Genomic DNA, 16,025 nt, shown 5'->3' with positions numbered 1-16,025 from the left:
ACAAAGGACACACCGATAAATGCCAACATACGTGGCATCGCCGGCTCGGCCACAAGAATCTGGAAGCCATCAAGGAAGCGGTGCTTAAGGGTCTGGTGTCTGGAATGTGCGTCAGTGAATGCGGAATCCGGGCGACGTGCGAGTGCTGCGTCAAGGCAAAGATGGCTAGGCCGTCTTTTTCACAGGTAGCTAAGAAAACGTCAAAGGAGGTGCTCGATATAGTACACAGCGACGTCTGCGTACGATGACGGAGACTCCGGGCGGCTGTAGGTACTATATGACGTTGATCGACGACCATAGTAGGTACACTATGGTGTATTTTCTCAAGGAAAAATTGGAGGTTGAAGGTAGGATTCGTGACTACGTCCGATTCACCCAGAACCAGCTAGGTAAGAAGCCGAAGACCATACGCTCGGACAGAGGAGGTGAGTACATCAGTAACAGTATCCGTAAATTTTCTGCCGAGGAGGGAATAAAGCCTGAGTACACCGCTGGGTATGCTCCTCAACAGAATGGGGTGGCAGAGCGGCGAAACAGGACCCTCAACGAAATGGGTTTGTGTATGCTACTCGATGCAGGGCTGCCCAAACGCTTCTGGGCAGAGGCGGTGAATACGGCCGCCTACATTCAAAATAGGTTGCCGTCCGCTGCTGTCGACAAAACTCCGTTCGAGCTTTGGTTCGGCAGGAAGCCGGACCTGAAGGGCATGAAGATCTTCGGATGTGCTGCGTACGCCTGGATTCCCCATCAGAAACGAAAGAAGTTCGAGGTTAAAGCTGAAAAACTCACCTTCGTCGGATACTCTTCCGAGCATAAGGCTTACCGGCTACTGGATGTGTGTACCGGCCGGATTGTAGTGAGCCGAGATGTTCAGTTTTTAGAGTTCAACGAAGCGAAGCCACATGATGCTACCTGCGGCCAGTCGGAGGCAATCAAACGAGGTGTGGACAAAGAGATGTTCGTACAGGTAGGAAGTACGCCCAATAACGCGGTTCCTTTGGATGAACTGGGAGATGACGTGCGAAACCAAAGCATCGAGTCGGAAGAAGAATTTTTCGGATGTGATGACGGCTCGGACGAAGGCGGCGATGGTCGTTTTCTAGGCGTTGATAACGAATCAGGACAGGAAGAGTTAGGTGAAGTTCCTTGCGGCTTGCGACGTTCTGCCAGAACGAACATCGGAGTACCACCGGAAAGATATCGAGATACAATTGGATTAGCTGCAGAGGTGGCGTGTGAACCGCGAAATAATGCAGAAGCGATGGCTAGTCCTGAGAATTATAAGTGGAAGGCGGCTATGGCGGAAGAAATGGCTTCATTACTGGAGAACGGTACCTGGGACGTCGTCGAGTTGCCTACAGGTAGTAGGGCCATCGGGTCAAGATGGGTGTACAAGCGCAAGGAAAGCGCCGACGGGGACGTCGTTCGTTTCAAAGCCCGGTTCGTCGCTCAAGGGTTTTGCCAGAAGTTTGGCAGCGAGTACGACCAGGTTTTTGCACCAGTGGTAAAACAAACCACCTTCCGTGCGGTTCTCACAGTGGCTAGCAGCCGGAAAATGTTGGCAAGGCACGTCGACATTAAAACAGCATATCTCTATGGCGAATTACAGGAGGAGATATTCATGAAACAGCCTCCTGGGTTCGAGACCGAGGATCCAACCAGGGTATGCCGTCTCAAACGCAGCTTGTATGGGCTAAAACAGGCTGCCCGCGTATGGAACCGAAAAATCGATGCAGTTCTGAAGGAGATTGGATTGAGTTGGCGCAGTAGGCTCTGCCCGCAAACGGTCGGTTTTAATTTCGCTGTCACAAATTCCGTATTTTCCGCGTGCTTTTTGGCTTGTACTAAGGCAAAAAGTAATTCGTTTTTATTATTATCATGTGTATATAGATTCATTATGATTAATTTATCAGTGTTTTAATATTGTGAATTATTGTGAAAATTCCCGGGCTAGAATTTTGTTTGAATAGTTGTGTTGCTGTAGCGTCGTGCTAGTGTGTTCCGGTGCTACGCCTCCACTTCCGGAAGCATTGGCGTTCTGCCCCTGGACAAAAACCGGGAAAGATGAATTTGCAGATTAGACTACGATGCTTCCACGTCGAGGACACAATACATAAGCGGTGAGATCTAACTGATTACAACTAGATATAAAAATATGAAATTCATCCTACTAAATACGTGCCATCTACAAAGCAGGAATTGCTTTGATGATGGAAGTGTACACGCAGTACCAATATACATTTTATATCGGTACTACGTGTATGCGGGGCTTGTTGTAAGTGAAAGTAACCTCGGAATGGACGTGAGTGACCAGACATTCTGAAATGGGTTACTGAATCTCAACAGAGCTATCACCTTTCAACTTCCGGGTTAAAATTGTTTGCAATGAGATAAGTATAATAATGATAGATTATATTGCAAACATTTTTCTTCCATAAAAACACTGCCGGACAGTGGAAGTTGGATTGTATATACATACATACATATACATACATACATAGTTCTGAAGGAGATTGGATTCCAACAGTCGAAAGCGGATCCATGTCTCTATATGAAGCAGATCAACGGTCGCTACGTGTATGTGCTACTATACGTAGACGATCTCATCATCACCTGCAACACGGAGCAGGAATACCAAGCAGTGGTCGAGGTGTTGGCGCGGAACTTCAAAATCACCGAGTTGGGAGAACTTTCGTGCTTCTTGGGGATTCAGGTCCGAAAACAAGCCGGTGCGTATGTTCTCAACCAGAAATCGTACATATCAAAAACACTCATACGATTTGGAATGGAGAAGGCTAACACATCACGGGTCCCGATGGCGAGTGGTTACCTACAACAACAGCAGGAGGAGAGCGATGAGCCTGCGGAGAAGGATAAATTCCAAAGCCTAATCGGTGCGTTGTTGTATGTTGCCATAAACAGTCGTCCGGACATTTCAATCGCTACTTCTGTCCTTGGGCGGCGTGTATCCAAACCAGGGAAGGCCGACTGGATCGAGGCCAAAAAGGTGCTTCGGTATTTGAAGGGGACAATCAACCACGAGTTATACCTAGGTGCTAACGAGGAACTGAAGCTGGAATGTTTCGTAGATGCCGATTGGGCGGGTGAAGTGACGGACCGAAAATCCAATACTGGCTTTCTGTTCAAGTTTGGTGGTGGACTCATACAATGGTGTCCCAAGTAACACAAATTCATAAAATTCTGTTGAGTAAACTGCTATAGAACCAAAACCAGTCAAACAAAGGTTATATAAACTGTTAAAGAACATGTGTGTTGCTTGGGGTTGCCGAAAGCAAACCAGCGTGGCGCTGTCCAGCACCGAGGCTGAGTATATCGCTTTGGCTGACTGTCTGCAGGAGTTACAGTGGCTGCGCAAGCTAATGGCTGATCTGGGTGTGTCCATGGCGTATCCCATTGCAGTTCATGAGGATAACCAGAGCTGCATTGCTCTCACTGCTACGGAACGCGCTTCACGAAAGTCGAAGCACATTGACACCAAATACTGCTTCGTGAAGGATCTTGTGGCAAACGGTGTCGTGTCCATCAAGTACTGCCCTACAGAACTTATGGAGGCGGACATCCTGACTAAGCTGCTGGCAGCAGTGAAGCTAGGGAAACTTCGGGCGGCTATCGGAGTAAAGTCTGTTGAAGTTGAGGAGGAGTGTTGAGCCCCCCAAGCGGCGACAACTTCATCAACTAGAGAGAAACCATGATACATATGTTTGTTATCATCTGTATTACTTCCGCTGAATAAAACTGTCATTCCTTTTGTTGTTCACGTTCAGTACACACGTGTTTTATTACTTCCCGATCCGAGTTCTTTTTCCAATGCCATTGCGGCCACTCCAATAATCGATTCCAAATCCGCATACGACACAATCTATCGAGATCAGCTATGGCAGATTATGCACGGGTACAAATATCCGGATAAACTGACGCTATTGGTTAAGGTGCCGATGGAGCGTCGTTCGAGTATCGGGGACACTCTCGAGTCCCTTTGAATTTCGAAGGGGGTTACGGCAAGGTGATGGACTTTCGTGTCTGCTATTCAACATCGCGTTAGAAGGTGTGATCGGCAGAGTGGCACGATCTTCAGGACGTCCATCCAGCTTCTTGGCTTCGCCGATAACATCGACATCATGGCACGGAACTTTGAGACGATGGCGGAAACGTACATCAGACTGAACGCTGTAGCTGGCGGATTGGACTTGCCATCAACGCGTCGAAGACGAAATACATCAGAGGAAGAGGTTCTAGGGAAGACAATGTAAGCCTCCCACCCCGAGTTCAGATTGACGGTTTCGAAATCGAGATGGTCGATGACTTCGTGTATTTGGAATCAGTGGTGACCACCGAAAAATATTCCAGCAGAGAAATTCAAAGACGCATTATGGCAGGGAATCGTGCCTACTTTGAACTCCGGAGGACGCTCCGGTCGAATAAAATTCGCCGCCGCACGAAGTTGACTATCTACAAGGGTTAATATACCGACGGTACTCTACGGCCACGAGACCTGGACTATGCTCGTCGAGGACTAACGCGCCCTTGGTGTTTTCGAACGGAAGTTGTTGCGTTCATTTTACGGTGGAGTGCAGATGGATGACGGAACGTGGAGGAGGCGAATGAACCACGAATTGCACCAGCTGTTGGGAGAACCATCCATCGTCCACATTGCAAAAATTGGGCGACTACGGTGGGCTGGGCACGTCGTAAGAATGCCGCATGACGACCCAGTGAAAATGGTTCTAGAAAGCGACCCAACAGGAACAAGAAGAAGAGACGCGCAGCGGGCAAGGTGGATCGACCAAGTAGAAGGAGACCTGCGGACCCTTCGCAGACTACGAGGCTGGTGAAGTGTGACCATGGATCGAGTAGAGTGGAGACGACTTCTTCGGACAGCAGAGGACATCAAGGCCATAGGCTGAATGGTAAGCTAAGTACATGATGTTTCTGGCGTTTGTATGGCAGTTGGATTGAGCGCATAGACCGTTGTTGGGTCCTAGTTGCAAACCGTCGTTGGAAGGCCATAAGGTACAACCGCTAAAGCCTACATTTAACCGATGTTATTGCATATATAATTTGAAGTATCTCTTCGAGTAATCTTAGTTGAAAGGTGTCTTATAGATTTGACCTGTTCCAAAGTTTAAAAACGATAACGGTTTATAATTGTTTACTTCAAAGCAAAGAGCATTAACCAGATTTGAGTATCAGCATGAGCATGATTGACCACCCACGGTTGCTACTCTGTTATTGATCAGCTGTAATTACACAGAGAATCAATAGACGATGATTGAGACCAGCAACCATCCTCAATGTGTAAAAACTGGTGATCTCAAACTAAGTAATACCAGCTCCGGTTGTTCTCAAACGCAGGTCTAAAAATGAATGGGTAGGAATGTGTTAACGTGACACTCGCTCCGATGGAAGCCGAGGAGTCCTCTGCACTTCCACGAGAAATCACTGGGATGTTGGGTAAGATTTTTTGGATGTGCAGTAGGGTTCGTTTTGGTAAACGATAAGCTGCATTGATGTCCTAATGATCATATAAGGCGAAGAATCTTGGGATTGAACCCACGGTCTTCTGCTCAGGCACTATGCAATCGAGCTCCTTTTTAATCGTCGAGATGTTGTTTTTACCATGTAGTTATATTAACAAATAAAGCAATTGGCGAATCTTGAATGTGGATGGGTCTGATATAAGACTCATGATGTTCTGCTCAGTAGCCAAAAACGGTCAATCTAAGGTCATCGAGCCCCTCATATATCATCTACCGTTACTCGAGTTGCTGTAACCATTCCAACCCGGCACCGACGACGACAAGTTTTGCAAAATACACCATAAACAAGCGATTTGTATTTCGACTACAATGTGCAGTCTTCATCAGTTTCATTCCCATTAAATAACTAACCCCCGTAAGTACTCATCCCCTAGGTAAAAATGTCAAGATCTATGGTATAAAAATGAAACTACAATGTGTAGAATGGTAACCAGGCATGGACAATCATTTGCATTCATTTCATACATTCATTTACATTCATTTGCCTCTAACTTTTGTCATCAACAGCATTCCACAAAATGATGTATGTAGCTTTTATAGGTACTGTTATTAGCTACAACTTTAGTTAACCAGTCAAATCTGTATCTCTGATGCACGATGAACAAGAGCGAACAGAAGCCACTACTGTTTTTCAGTGAATGTATTTTACATTCACTGAAAAACAGTAACAAGTTCTGCCCGCTCTAGTTCGTGATGCATAAAAGATACAGATTTGAGTTATGAGCAAAAGTTGTAGCTAATAACAAAACCTACAAAAGCTCTATATATCATTTTGTGAAATGCTGTTGATGACAAAAGTTAGAGGCAAATGAATGTTAATGAATGTATGAAATGAATGCCAATGATTTTCCATGCCTGATCGTAACCTACCTAACTAAAAAACCAAATATTTAGCTAAACTAAAAGAGAAAACTAGACAACCTTATGAATCGGAACGATTGTATAGGCTTGATTTTACGCTCGTCATAGACCGCGGAAAATGCTATGAAAACTCCTGACCGATTTACAAACCGTTTCTGTTTATCGCTTGCAAGTTTTAACATTGCGTTGTTTGTAAATTACAGGTTACGATAGCGAAAAAAAAATCGATAAGAAACGGAGATATCCCTATTCTCGAGATGGAAAGTTCATGCGAGCCGCAGATAGTTCGGATAGTGAGCACGATGAGCCGCACAACATCGATAGCTCAGTGTATTCGGATGACCGGAGTCAGGAACCGAGCGGAAGTGAAACAGGCTGTGAAAGCAATCAGGAGCATGACGAAATGACATTGCGAGAGCTGCCAAGCTGCGACCGAGCCTGGCAGAACCCGACTGCTATCCAGCGTTCGTGAACAATATCCAACGGTACCTACAGTCCATGACGGATATAGCAGTGGAACACGAGGGGTTCGCCGGAATGATGCAAGGGCCTGGAGCAGAGCTGTGACCTATCACAATCACCATCATCAAACAGCTGATGGTGGTAACGCTTTGTACATTCCTATCAATGTGCTCGTTGAAGCTCTCTCCATGACCATCCATTAAGTTGACAAAAGAAATAAAAAGCAACTGGTGAATTTCGTCATCTGTGGTGATCCATCACCGATCTGGTCATTCCCGACATTCATGACACTCATCTGTGCTCGTTTTGAAGCAGTTGCTACTTTGCTTGCTTATGTGAGCGTGTTGGTGAGCTTCCGTTTAATGATGGCTGCTTTGTTTATAACTCACACAGTTCCACCTGCCGAGACAAGCTTGGAATGCGTACACGGATAGAAATCTCCTTATACCTACCTTTTGGCAAATTTCAATTGCTGATTATTCATCAAATTTATAAGGCACCTAATAAGCAGACGCCTTGCAAAATGTTAATGAAGATCATGTGTCAAATGAAATGTATACCCAAGCAAAGTCTGAGATCAAATTGAAATCTAAATTTGATGTTGTGATTTCGCTGATAATGATTACTTAGGTTGCTGTCGTTTTGGTCGTTTTAACGGTTAAAATATCACAATTGAGAGCAAACAAATCTTCCTGTGACATCATATTGAACACTATTTCTGCTATCAGTGAGAGCAAACTGAAAACTAAATTTGATATCCATTTTTCCTGTTGATAACAAAACAAGTTTTGAGTTTGATGTTATGCTAAGGCCATGAAACCAAACTCGCAACAACATATTTCTGAAAAGTAAATGTACAGCAAAATGAAAACAAAATTAGGTATCAAATTTGTCAATTGCGTAAACTGAAATCAATTTATGATTTCAGTTTGATGTTGCTATCAAAACATGATTTCAATTTGCTGTCATTTTGATGCTGGACTTTGCTCGGGTAAGCAGTCAAACATACCTTTTATGCATTCTTATAGGACCTATGTGGTTTGTCTTATGGAATGTATAAGGCTGATGTATAAGTGAAACACGTGAATAAAATAATTGATTTTCGTTTCGTGTAGGCATTGTTTTCATTTTCAACTGTCGTTTCGCTTTTTCTCATCATCGTACTACAGAAGTCTTCACTGTTTTCGTTGAGCTTTTCATCATCAGCAGCGAGTGTAATGTTTTACTTGTGAGAAGCGACCATTAACTGGTGATTGTTGTTTGCCATGGCTCTACCTCTCACTGCGTGACAAAGCGTTTTGTCAGCGATAGTCGGTTGATGCGTGGACAAGTGTCGAGTGAGTGTCATGATATTTTGCTTCACTGGCCTGGAGAATCCGTGGTAGTATTCCACGCCAGACTTCAAGAGAAGGTAAGATTATGCGGCTACAGTCCCACTGACCAAGAGCGTTTTGTCAGAGCCCAATTGCTGAAAGGACTCCGAAACAGGGATCTCACCAAAACAGCGAGGATTTACAACTACGATGTGAATTTCATCGTCCAATCAGCGACGAGGGAAAAGGCTTACGAAGCGGAAATGGCGCAGCCAAGTGGTTCCGACATTTCGGCAGTTCGTCGGGGAAATTGCAAACAGCCTACCGAAATGCATCGAAAGCGTGGGAGAGAGGATTGTCGAGATGATACGCGTCAGCCAAAGCGATAGCGCAGCTCCGACAAGCGGTCTGATGGACGTCGCTATCGTTGTTCCCGTTGCGAGAACTCGGATAACGCTCAAGAGTTTCCCAAAAGGCCGGGAATCAAAATCAAGTTTAGCGTAGACAGGAGCGTTGTTCCAATATTTCCCGGAGATGAACCAGCCTGCGGCTGAAAATCTCCTAAATAGAGATAATAATAATAATAATTGTTCCAATAAAAAACGCCTATTACAACGTTCCCGCAGACTTCAGAGAGGGTGCGCGAAACAGACTACAGGAGATGGAAACCCAAGGCATAATAGAGCGAGTCTTCAAGTCTCCGGAGTGGATTAGCGGCATATCTGCGGTCGCCAGAGGCAAAGACGACTTTCGGTTGGTCGTGAACATGGTCTCCTCATGATCACGACCAACTGGAAGCCGTCTTTGCCTTTGGCGACCGCAGACATGCCGCTAACAAGGCGATCAACCGGAAATACTACCGTCTACCACTGATCGATGAAATGAAAGTAAAACTTTGGAGCTCCATACTTACTCCATAATTAAGTGGAATTAAATGGAAGAATACCCTATTTTGCTGTTTCATTTAAAGCATTCCGCTAACAACCCAATTTCCTTACTTCATTACTTCATGCTATTTGACCATAAATCTCTTCAATATGAAAGTTCCTATGACCACGATTTTCAGCTCAGTAAGCAAGCCACTGCAAACGACGATCTTTCAAATCCAAAAACTATGGCTACGAAAAAGCACATAGGCCTTCAGTAAGTTCCACTTTTACGTGACGTTCAATGTTTCGATTTGCTCTTTACGCATTGTTCAGGCTATCGTGCTTCTTACATCATAACAAACTATGACCGACGTGACGTTTGTTTAACCCCGGGTTAAACAAGCTATTATCATAAAATTACGTTCTGGAAAGCCAAAGAGCTTTCACCACTTTTTTTTTTATAGAAAACCCAACCAATGTCATCTTAGCAAAATCGTATCAAAAGGGTATTATTCCCACTTCAATACATTCGTATCATGTTAATTCTCCAACTAATTAACTCCACAAATTGCTGTTAATTCAATAACTGTGCAAAGTACGTACTTCGCATGTGCGATTTCCCTGATTTAAATCCCGAAATATCGCTGGATAAATCCCATCAACTGTGTCATCGTGCGTATTTTATCCAGATCGCGTACCGATTATATTAAACAAAGCCCCCTCCTTTTGCTGTCCGATGATGCTTAAAAATTTAATCCACCATGTAAACGAAAATAATTTAATCACATTACAACAGATTTTCGGTCGGATGGCTAGGGTGCAAATGTGAGGAAACGTGAAACGACAAGCTACAGGTGCCAACATGGTGATGGCTCCATCCACATCCAAGTCCCAAAAACTCCCATGTCGTTCTTTTCGCACGTACTGAAACCTGCCGATATAGATATGTGTCTGTGCGTATGTGTGCCAAAAGCCTCATAAAAATGCCAACCGGAAAATAAACATAATTTTCTTTATGGCTATTACGTCCCAACTGGAACTTTGCGCCTGTTCTCGATTCAAAGTTCTTTGAACACTTACAGTTTTTAATTCCAGAGCATCTGCATTCGTATATTGCCAACCCTAAAATTCTTTGACCGCACCGTGAATCAAACCCACCACCTCCAGCATATTCTTGCTTGGGAGCAGCGCCTTTACCTCTGGATCTAAAGGAAAAAAGTAAACATATAAAGCATTAACAATTAAATTAGATTCGGTGTCGCCCGAACCGACAGTTTCCTTCTTAAACCAGTTCCGTACCAGTGCAGTACAATATAGTAGGTACGACGCTCGTCCTCGCTACCGTGTTGTGTCGTTTCCGGTTTTTCAACCCCCATACATTGCTTTACACGCTGGAACAGCGTGCCGCAGCGAACTTTAAAATGCGAACACAACATTGTTGGTATCACGTGAAGTGTGCTTTTCCGACTGCTGCTGCTATATTACCAAACTGACCTTGTTTTTCCAACTGTCTCCCATTCTCCCCCCAAACCTACGTGTGTGTGTGTGTGTGTGTGTCATTTAAGAAGCAGCGGTAAAAAAACGAAGCAGAAATTTTGAACCCTTCGCCGGCGACCTATCATCGACGTCGTTCGTAAGACCGCGGCTTACGATGTGAGGTGAATTTAATTTCGCCGGGGTGAGGTTCATTATTCGAATTAACGCCTAGTACATAGTCTCAGTCGACGGGTCTAATGAATAATGGCACCTGGATTACCGGAAGCAGTGATGTCGTACATTGCTTGTAGGCAAACACTGTCCTGGTACACTTTGGGTCTGTTTTCAGAATAGTCTGTAGAGTGATCGAGCCCGGGTGGGCTTTGCATTAAATTTGGCACGACGCTGATGTAGATTACCTCCGGCCGTCGTCGCGTAGGTATCATGTGGCGAGAACATTGTAGAACATTAAAGATTTCCATCGAAATTCAAATACGAGCTACCTTGATAAGCAGAATAAACGGATGTCCTTGAGCGGTATTCCACCCGCACACGCATACACAAATAATCGAATAATGTCACCGACGAAAAAGGCGGACATTTTCTAAGAATCGCAATGCATATCGGCTGAAACGTAGATATGAAAATTTATCACGCTCAAACGATGTTGGGCGTAGAATAAATGGGTAAACAAGTTTTCCCCAAACTCTCCTCCCCATACTACCGATTGATTTCCTGCTGGAGCAATACGCGTGATTTCAATTCATCCACCTATGGTGAGATCGAACCCTTCTTACAAATGACCAAATTTTCTAGTCTTGGACACTTAATTCGATCTATTTGGCCACTTCCTTGGGGGTACCCGGACTATGGACGGATGTAAAAAAAAAATCTGTGGTCTAGTGGTGACCATTTTTGTAAGAAAAGATTCATATTAGAAGTGCTTTTCGCGATAAATGGTTGGAAATCATAACTGAATCCTTCTACTGAGGTTCAACCGCTTCTTTGCAGTCGTTTTCTTGCTGATGTTTAGTTGCTCGTGAAAACGTGAAAACTGACGTCCAATATGCATATTCTCAAAGGTAGTAAACGGAGTAAACAGAGAGAAAAAAATCGATGAACGTTGATTTATTTATTTTTTTATATTGCGTTTATTTTTCCAGGCTCATTTGCTGTAGCTTTGCGGAGCCGATATTCAGTGATTGGATTACAAACTTACAAACTTATATTGTAACAATTGTATGTCAGGGAAGGGATTGAGAACACAGAGTTTGGAGAGCAATGTGCTCTTGATCTCGAACTAAGCGACACTCTAATGAAAAAGACAAACACTTTCTTACAATCTATCTGACCTGTTTTCTTCGTCGGGGCTCCTCGCAACACCTCCACCACGTGTCTTCGATCGTCGACCGCTTCCTCTCCGCTTCCTCGTCGTGTACCTCCTTCGCGCGCTTGCTGTACGGGGTGGTGATGACGAGCACCAGGTTACACTTCCTGGGCCTATGAGTTGGTGACGAACTCGGGCCGGCAGGCAGTGACAGTGTAACCTACCGGTACGTCTACCGGAACTTCACTGTGTACAGGTGATCTGTACTAAATACAGCGGGGTCCTAATGGTCAAATACATTTGGCATAAGAACCATTTTAACCAAAATGGTAATTATTGCGGTTTACCTGTTGTTCTTGACTTTCTCCTCACACTTTTCACTGTTTCCACTATTACTTAATGTTTTCACATTGTTTCGCTATTCAAAGTAAATTTAGCTAGCTTGCCCTAAACACAACAAATCTAAACGATCACTAACCAAAATAATAGACTTATCTTTTTTTCAGCAGGTGTAATTTCGTATAGTTCTGTTTCTCTCTTTTCAGCAAAACAACAACAAAAAACCTCTATAACTCTTCTCCATTCTTTTAATCTCCTACTATCCCCTATAAATGTATCGGAAACTAGTGGGACTGTCTGTGCAAACAGAAACAGGCCTGCTAGTGGAAGAAAGTCGTTATGCAATACGGTCTAGCATAGGCCTACGGCCAGGTTTCAGTAGGTACACACTCGCTTAACGGCAGATTGGTTTACAGTGGTCGACCAGGGTGGGTGCTGATAAATTACAAAATTACAATTACATCATTATTTCATGCATCAGCTTGAATTACGTTGATCGATATTACATTTTTTTTCTGTGCACTACACCACCGGAGCCAGCAAAGTTCAACAATCCATCGTTGCTTATGCCTTTGTTGTCGTTTGGAACCAGTTTTACGAGGTAGGCGACGATTGTGCGTATTTCTTACGTAACTTTTGAAAAGGGCCTATTTATAGCCTGAACAATACGTAAAGAGCAAATTGAAACATTGAACGTCGCGTGAAAGTGGAACTTAATGAAGGTCTAAGTACTTTTTCGTAGTTTTTAGTTTTCGGCAAGGTTGCAAATACTCATTTCGGCTAAAACAATGTTTTTTTTAATTGTGAAATAATTAGATGCCATGATCATATTTTGAATTGGTGGGATACAAGAAGAGGTTGCAAAGAGTGTGTTTGATATATTAAAACTGTTTATTTCACTTCATGAGAGTCACAATCAGCGATTTTTCACACACTCACTCACTCACTCACTCACTCACTCAGCGATCAGAAAATCGCTGATTGTGACTCAAAGAAAGCAAAATTTACAGGTTTTATGTTTCAAGCGCATACTTTGTAATCTCTTCTTGTAAGTTACAAGTAAAACATGCCATCATACCATCTTTTGGTTTTATTATTCCGAAAACATTGTTTTAACTGAAATGAGTATTTGCAATCTTGGTTTTCGGATTTGAAAGATCGTCGGTTACAGCGGCCTGCTTACTGAGCAGAAAAACGTGGTCCCAGGTCCTTACATATCAAAGAGATTTATGGTAAAATCGCTTGTGTATCGTGTATTTTGCGAAACTCGTTGTTGTCGTTGGTTCCGGGATTGAATGGAGACACAAATTTGAGCAACGGTATTATGTGATATGAGGGGCTCGGTGGCCTTAGAGCAACCGTTTTTGCTTACTGAGCAGAACATCATGAGTCTAATCTCAGGCCCATCCACATTCAAGATTCGTCAATCGTTTTATTTGTTATTATGACTACATGGTAATAACAGCAACTCGGTGATTAAAAAGGTGCTCGTCTGCCTAGTGGCAAACGTTTTTGCTTACTGAGCAGAAGACCGTGGGTTTAGTCCCAAGATCCTTCGCTTTATATTTATGATCGTCAGGACATTAATTCAGCTTATCGTTTACCAAAACGAACCCTGCTGCAAACCCAACCCTCTTATCCAACATCCCAGTGATTCCTCGTGGAAGTGCAGAGGTGTTCTCGGCTTCCATCAAAGCGAGTGTCATGTCAACACAATCCTTCCCACTCCTTTCTTGACCTGTGTTCGGGTGCGGCCGGCGCTGGTATTGCCTAATTTAAGGTCACCAGTTTTTACACATTGAGGATGATTGCTAGTCCCAAGCATCGTCTATTGGTTCTCTGTGTAATTACAGCTGATCTGGCAATAACAGAGTAGCAACCGTGGGCGGTCAATCAAGCTCAAGCTCAAAGTAAATTTTGCTAGCTTGCTTGCTTGATCAACCGTTTTCGCTGGTGGTCTTACGATCAGTGATTATTAATTTAAAAGTTGAGTGAGTCATTGGATCACTGCTCCAGGCTGTCGGCCAGTGACCCGAGCCATTCGTCGTTCATCGCCAGTTTGTCGTGCCCGTTATCCTCCATTTAAAATGGCCATCTCTATCGCCACCCCCCATGGCCTCCCAACAGGCAGTTGTTCGTCCATCTGGTGGCGGTTTTTGCAATTTTCGGTGGGGTGGATTGTTGCGTTCTACAGTAAGCTGCTCTACCTCTGCCTACTAGGGAGTTTTACAACGGAGAAAACTGCACAACACTCACAAACATTACCTGTCATTATTTTTCTACAATTTAACGGAGCTAAACACCACGGTAATCTAAAAACAAAGACACTAGCACTTACAAAATAGTCGAGATCTCGGCTCACCAAGATGTCTCTAACGCGTCGCAAAGGTTGTTTTCCTCGGGCCCTGAGGGAAGCGGATTACTCGGATCTAGCAACACAATGGAGGGTGCATGACCAAAGCACGTGGTCAATATCGCGATAGCCACTAATTGCGCACAAATTGCTGCCTGCGAGCCCGATTCGGAAGACATGCGAGTCTAACTAGTAGTGATTGGACATGAGCCTTGACATGGCACGTATAAAGTCACGGCTCATGTCCAATCCTTTGAACCACGGCTTGTTCGACACCTGTGGGAGAATAGAATGTAACCATCTTCCCGGTTCACTCTCATTCCATTTTTGTTGCCAGTTGGTGAGGACGTGCTGACGGGTAATTGAAAAAAATTCCGCAAAGGCGATTTGTCGATCAAAAATATCGCCTTCCATAGCGCCCACCTTAGCTAGCGAGTCCGCTTTCTCATTACCCGGAATTGAGCAATGAGATGGGACCCAAACTAAGGTGATAGTATAGGAGTAGTTAGATAAAGCACTCAGTTTAGATCGTTTTTCAGGCAGGAAATACGAGGAGTGCTTCATTGGCCTCATTGAACAAAAAGCCTCCAACGAGCTAAGACTATCCGTAAAGACAGTGAGGCAATTCGCTCTACTGCGTAAAATATAGCTGCTAGTTCTGCAACGCATACGGAGCATGGTTTCTGCAGTTTATAAGAGGCGCTATGAAATTCGTTGAATACTCCAAATCCAGTGGAAGCGTTTATAATTGACCCATATATGAAAAAAAAAACTCCTATTGTTACTGACATGGTGGTACTTGATTGCAAAAATAGAGGGAACAACCATCGACCGATGGTGATCTGGTATTCCACGGATTTCTTGCAACATGATCAGATCAAAATTTACAGAGGAACTTTAAAAGTCTTGGAGGCAAACACGATTGGAATTGAATGAAGAAGGGCCAATATCCAGCGTCATATTCTCGTAATAGAGACTCGTGAATCTTGTTTGAGGATTTCAGTCGAGCAGCTTCTCAAAGTTTTCTATTACCAATGGGTTCATTACTTCACAACGGATAAGAAACCGGAAGGACAGTTCCGCGAAACGCTCTGTCAGTGGGAGAACACCCGCGAGTACTTCGAAGCTCATCGTATGTGCATACAGCCAAGCGCGATTCGGAGGAAACTGCATTGAACACGTTGCAGCTTCAGGATGTGTGTTTTTGCCTTGGATTGAAAGCAGAAGCTACCGTACTCTAGTACCGATACTTGAAAGGTATACTTTGAGTGATTGTTCTACCCTTTACATCATTAATCATCATTCTCTGCTTGATCGTCAAGCAGTCCAGTCCGGTCTCGTCCGCTCTCTCTCTCTCTCTCTCTCTCTCTCTCTCTCTCTCTCTCTCTCTCTCTCTCTCTCTCTCTCTCTCTCTCTCTCTCTCTCTCTCTCTCTCTCTCTCTCTCTCTCTCTCTCTCTCTCTCTCTC

General features: G+C 44.0%; 1 protein-coding gene across 1 annotated transcript; it reads left to right on the top strand.

Annotated features, from left to right (window-relative positions):
- The first annotated feature begins 2,551 nt into the window (after positions 1–2,551).
- Positions 2,552–3,184, top strand: LOC135714650 (uncharacterized). Its single transcript, XM_065238030.1, has one exon. The coding sequence runs from the start codon at positions 2,552–2,554 to the stop codon at positions 3,182–3,184; it is 633 nt and encodes a 210-aa protein (XP_065094102.1).
- Positions 3,185–16,025: the final 12,841 nt, after the last annotated feature.

The sequence above is a fragment of the Ochlerotatus camptorhynchus genome, unplaced genomic scaffold, assembly GCF_037179485.1.
Source record: "Ochlerotatus camptorhynchus isolate MF236.1 unplaced genomic scaffold, CSIRO-AGI_Acam_v1.1 ptg000686l, whole genome shotgun sequence".
Lineage (NCBI taxonomy): Eukaryota > Metazoa > Arthropoda > Insecta > Diptera > Culicidae > Ochlerotatus > Ochlerotatus camptorhynchus.
The sequence above is the reverse complement of the archived record's forward strand: the minus strand, read 5'-3'. Positions and strand labels throughout refer to the sequence as shown.

Excerpts from the sequence above, each read along its gene's own strand:
- LOC135714650 (XM_065238030.1), top strand. The coding sequence starts at position 2,552 with ATGAAGCAGATCAACGGTCGCTACGTGTATGTGCTACTATACGTAGAC.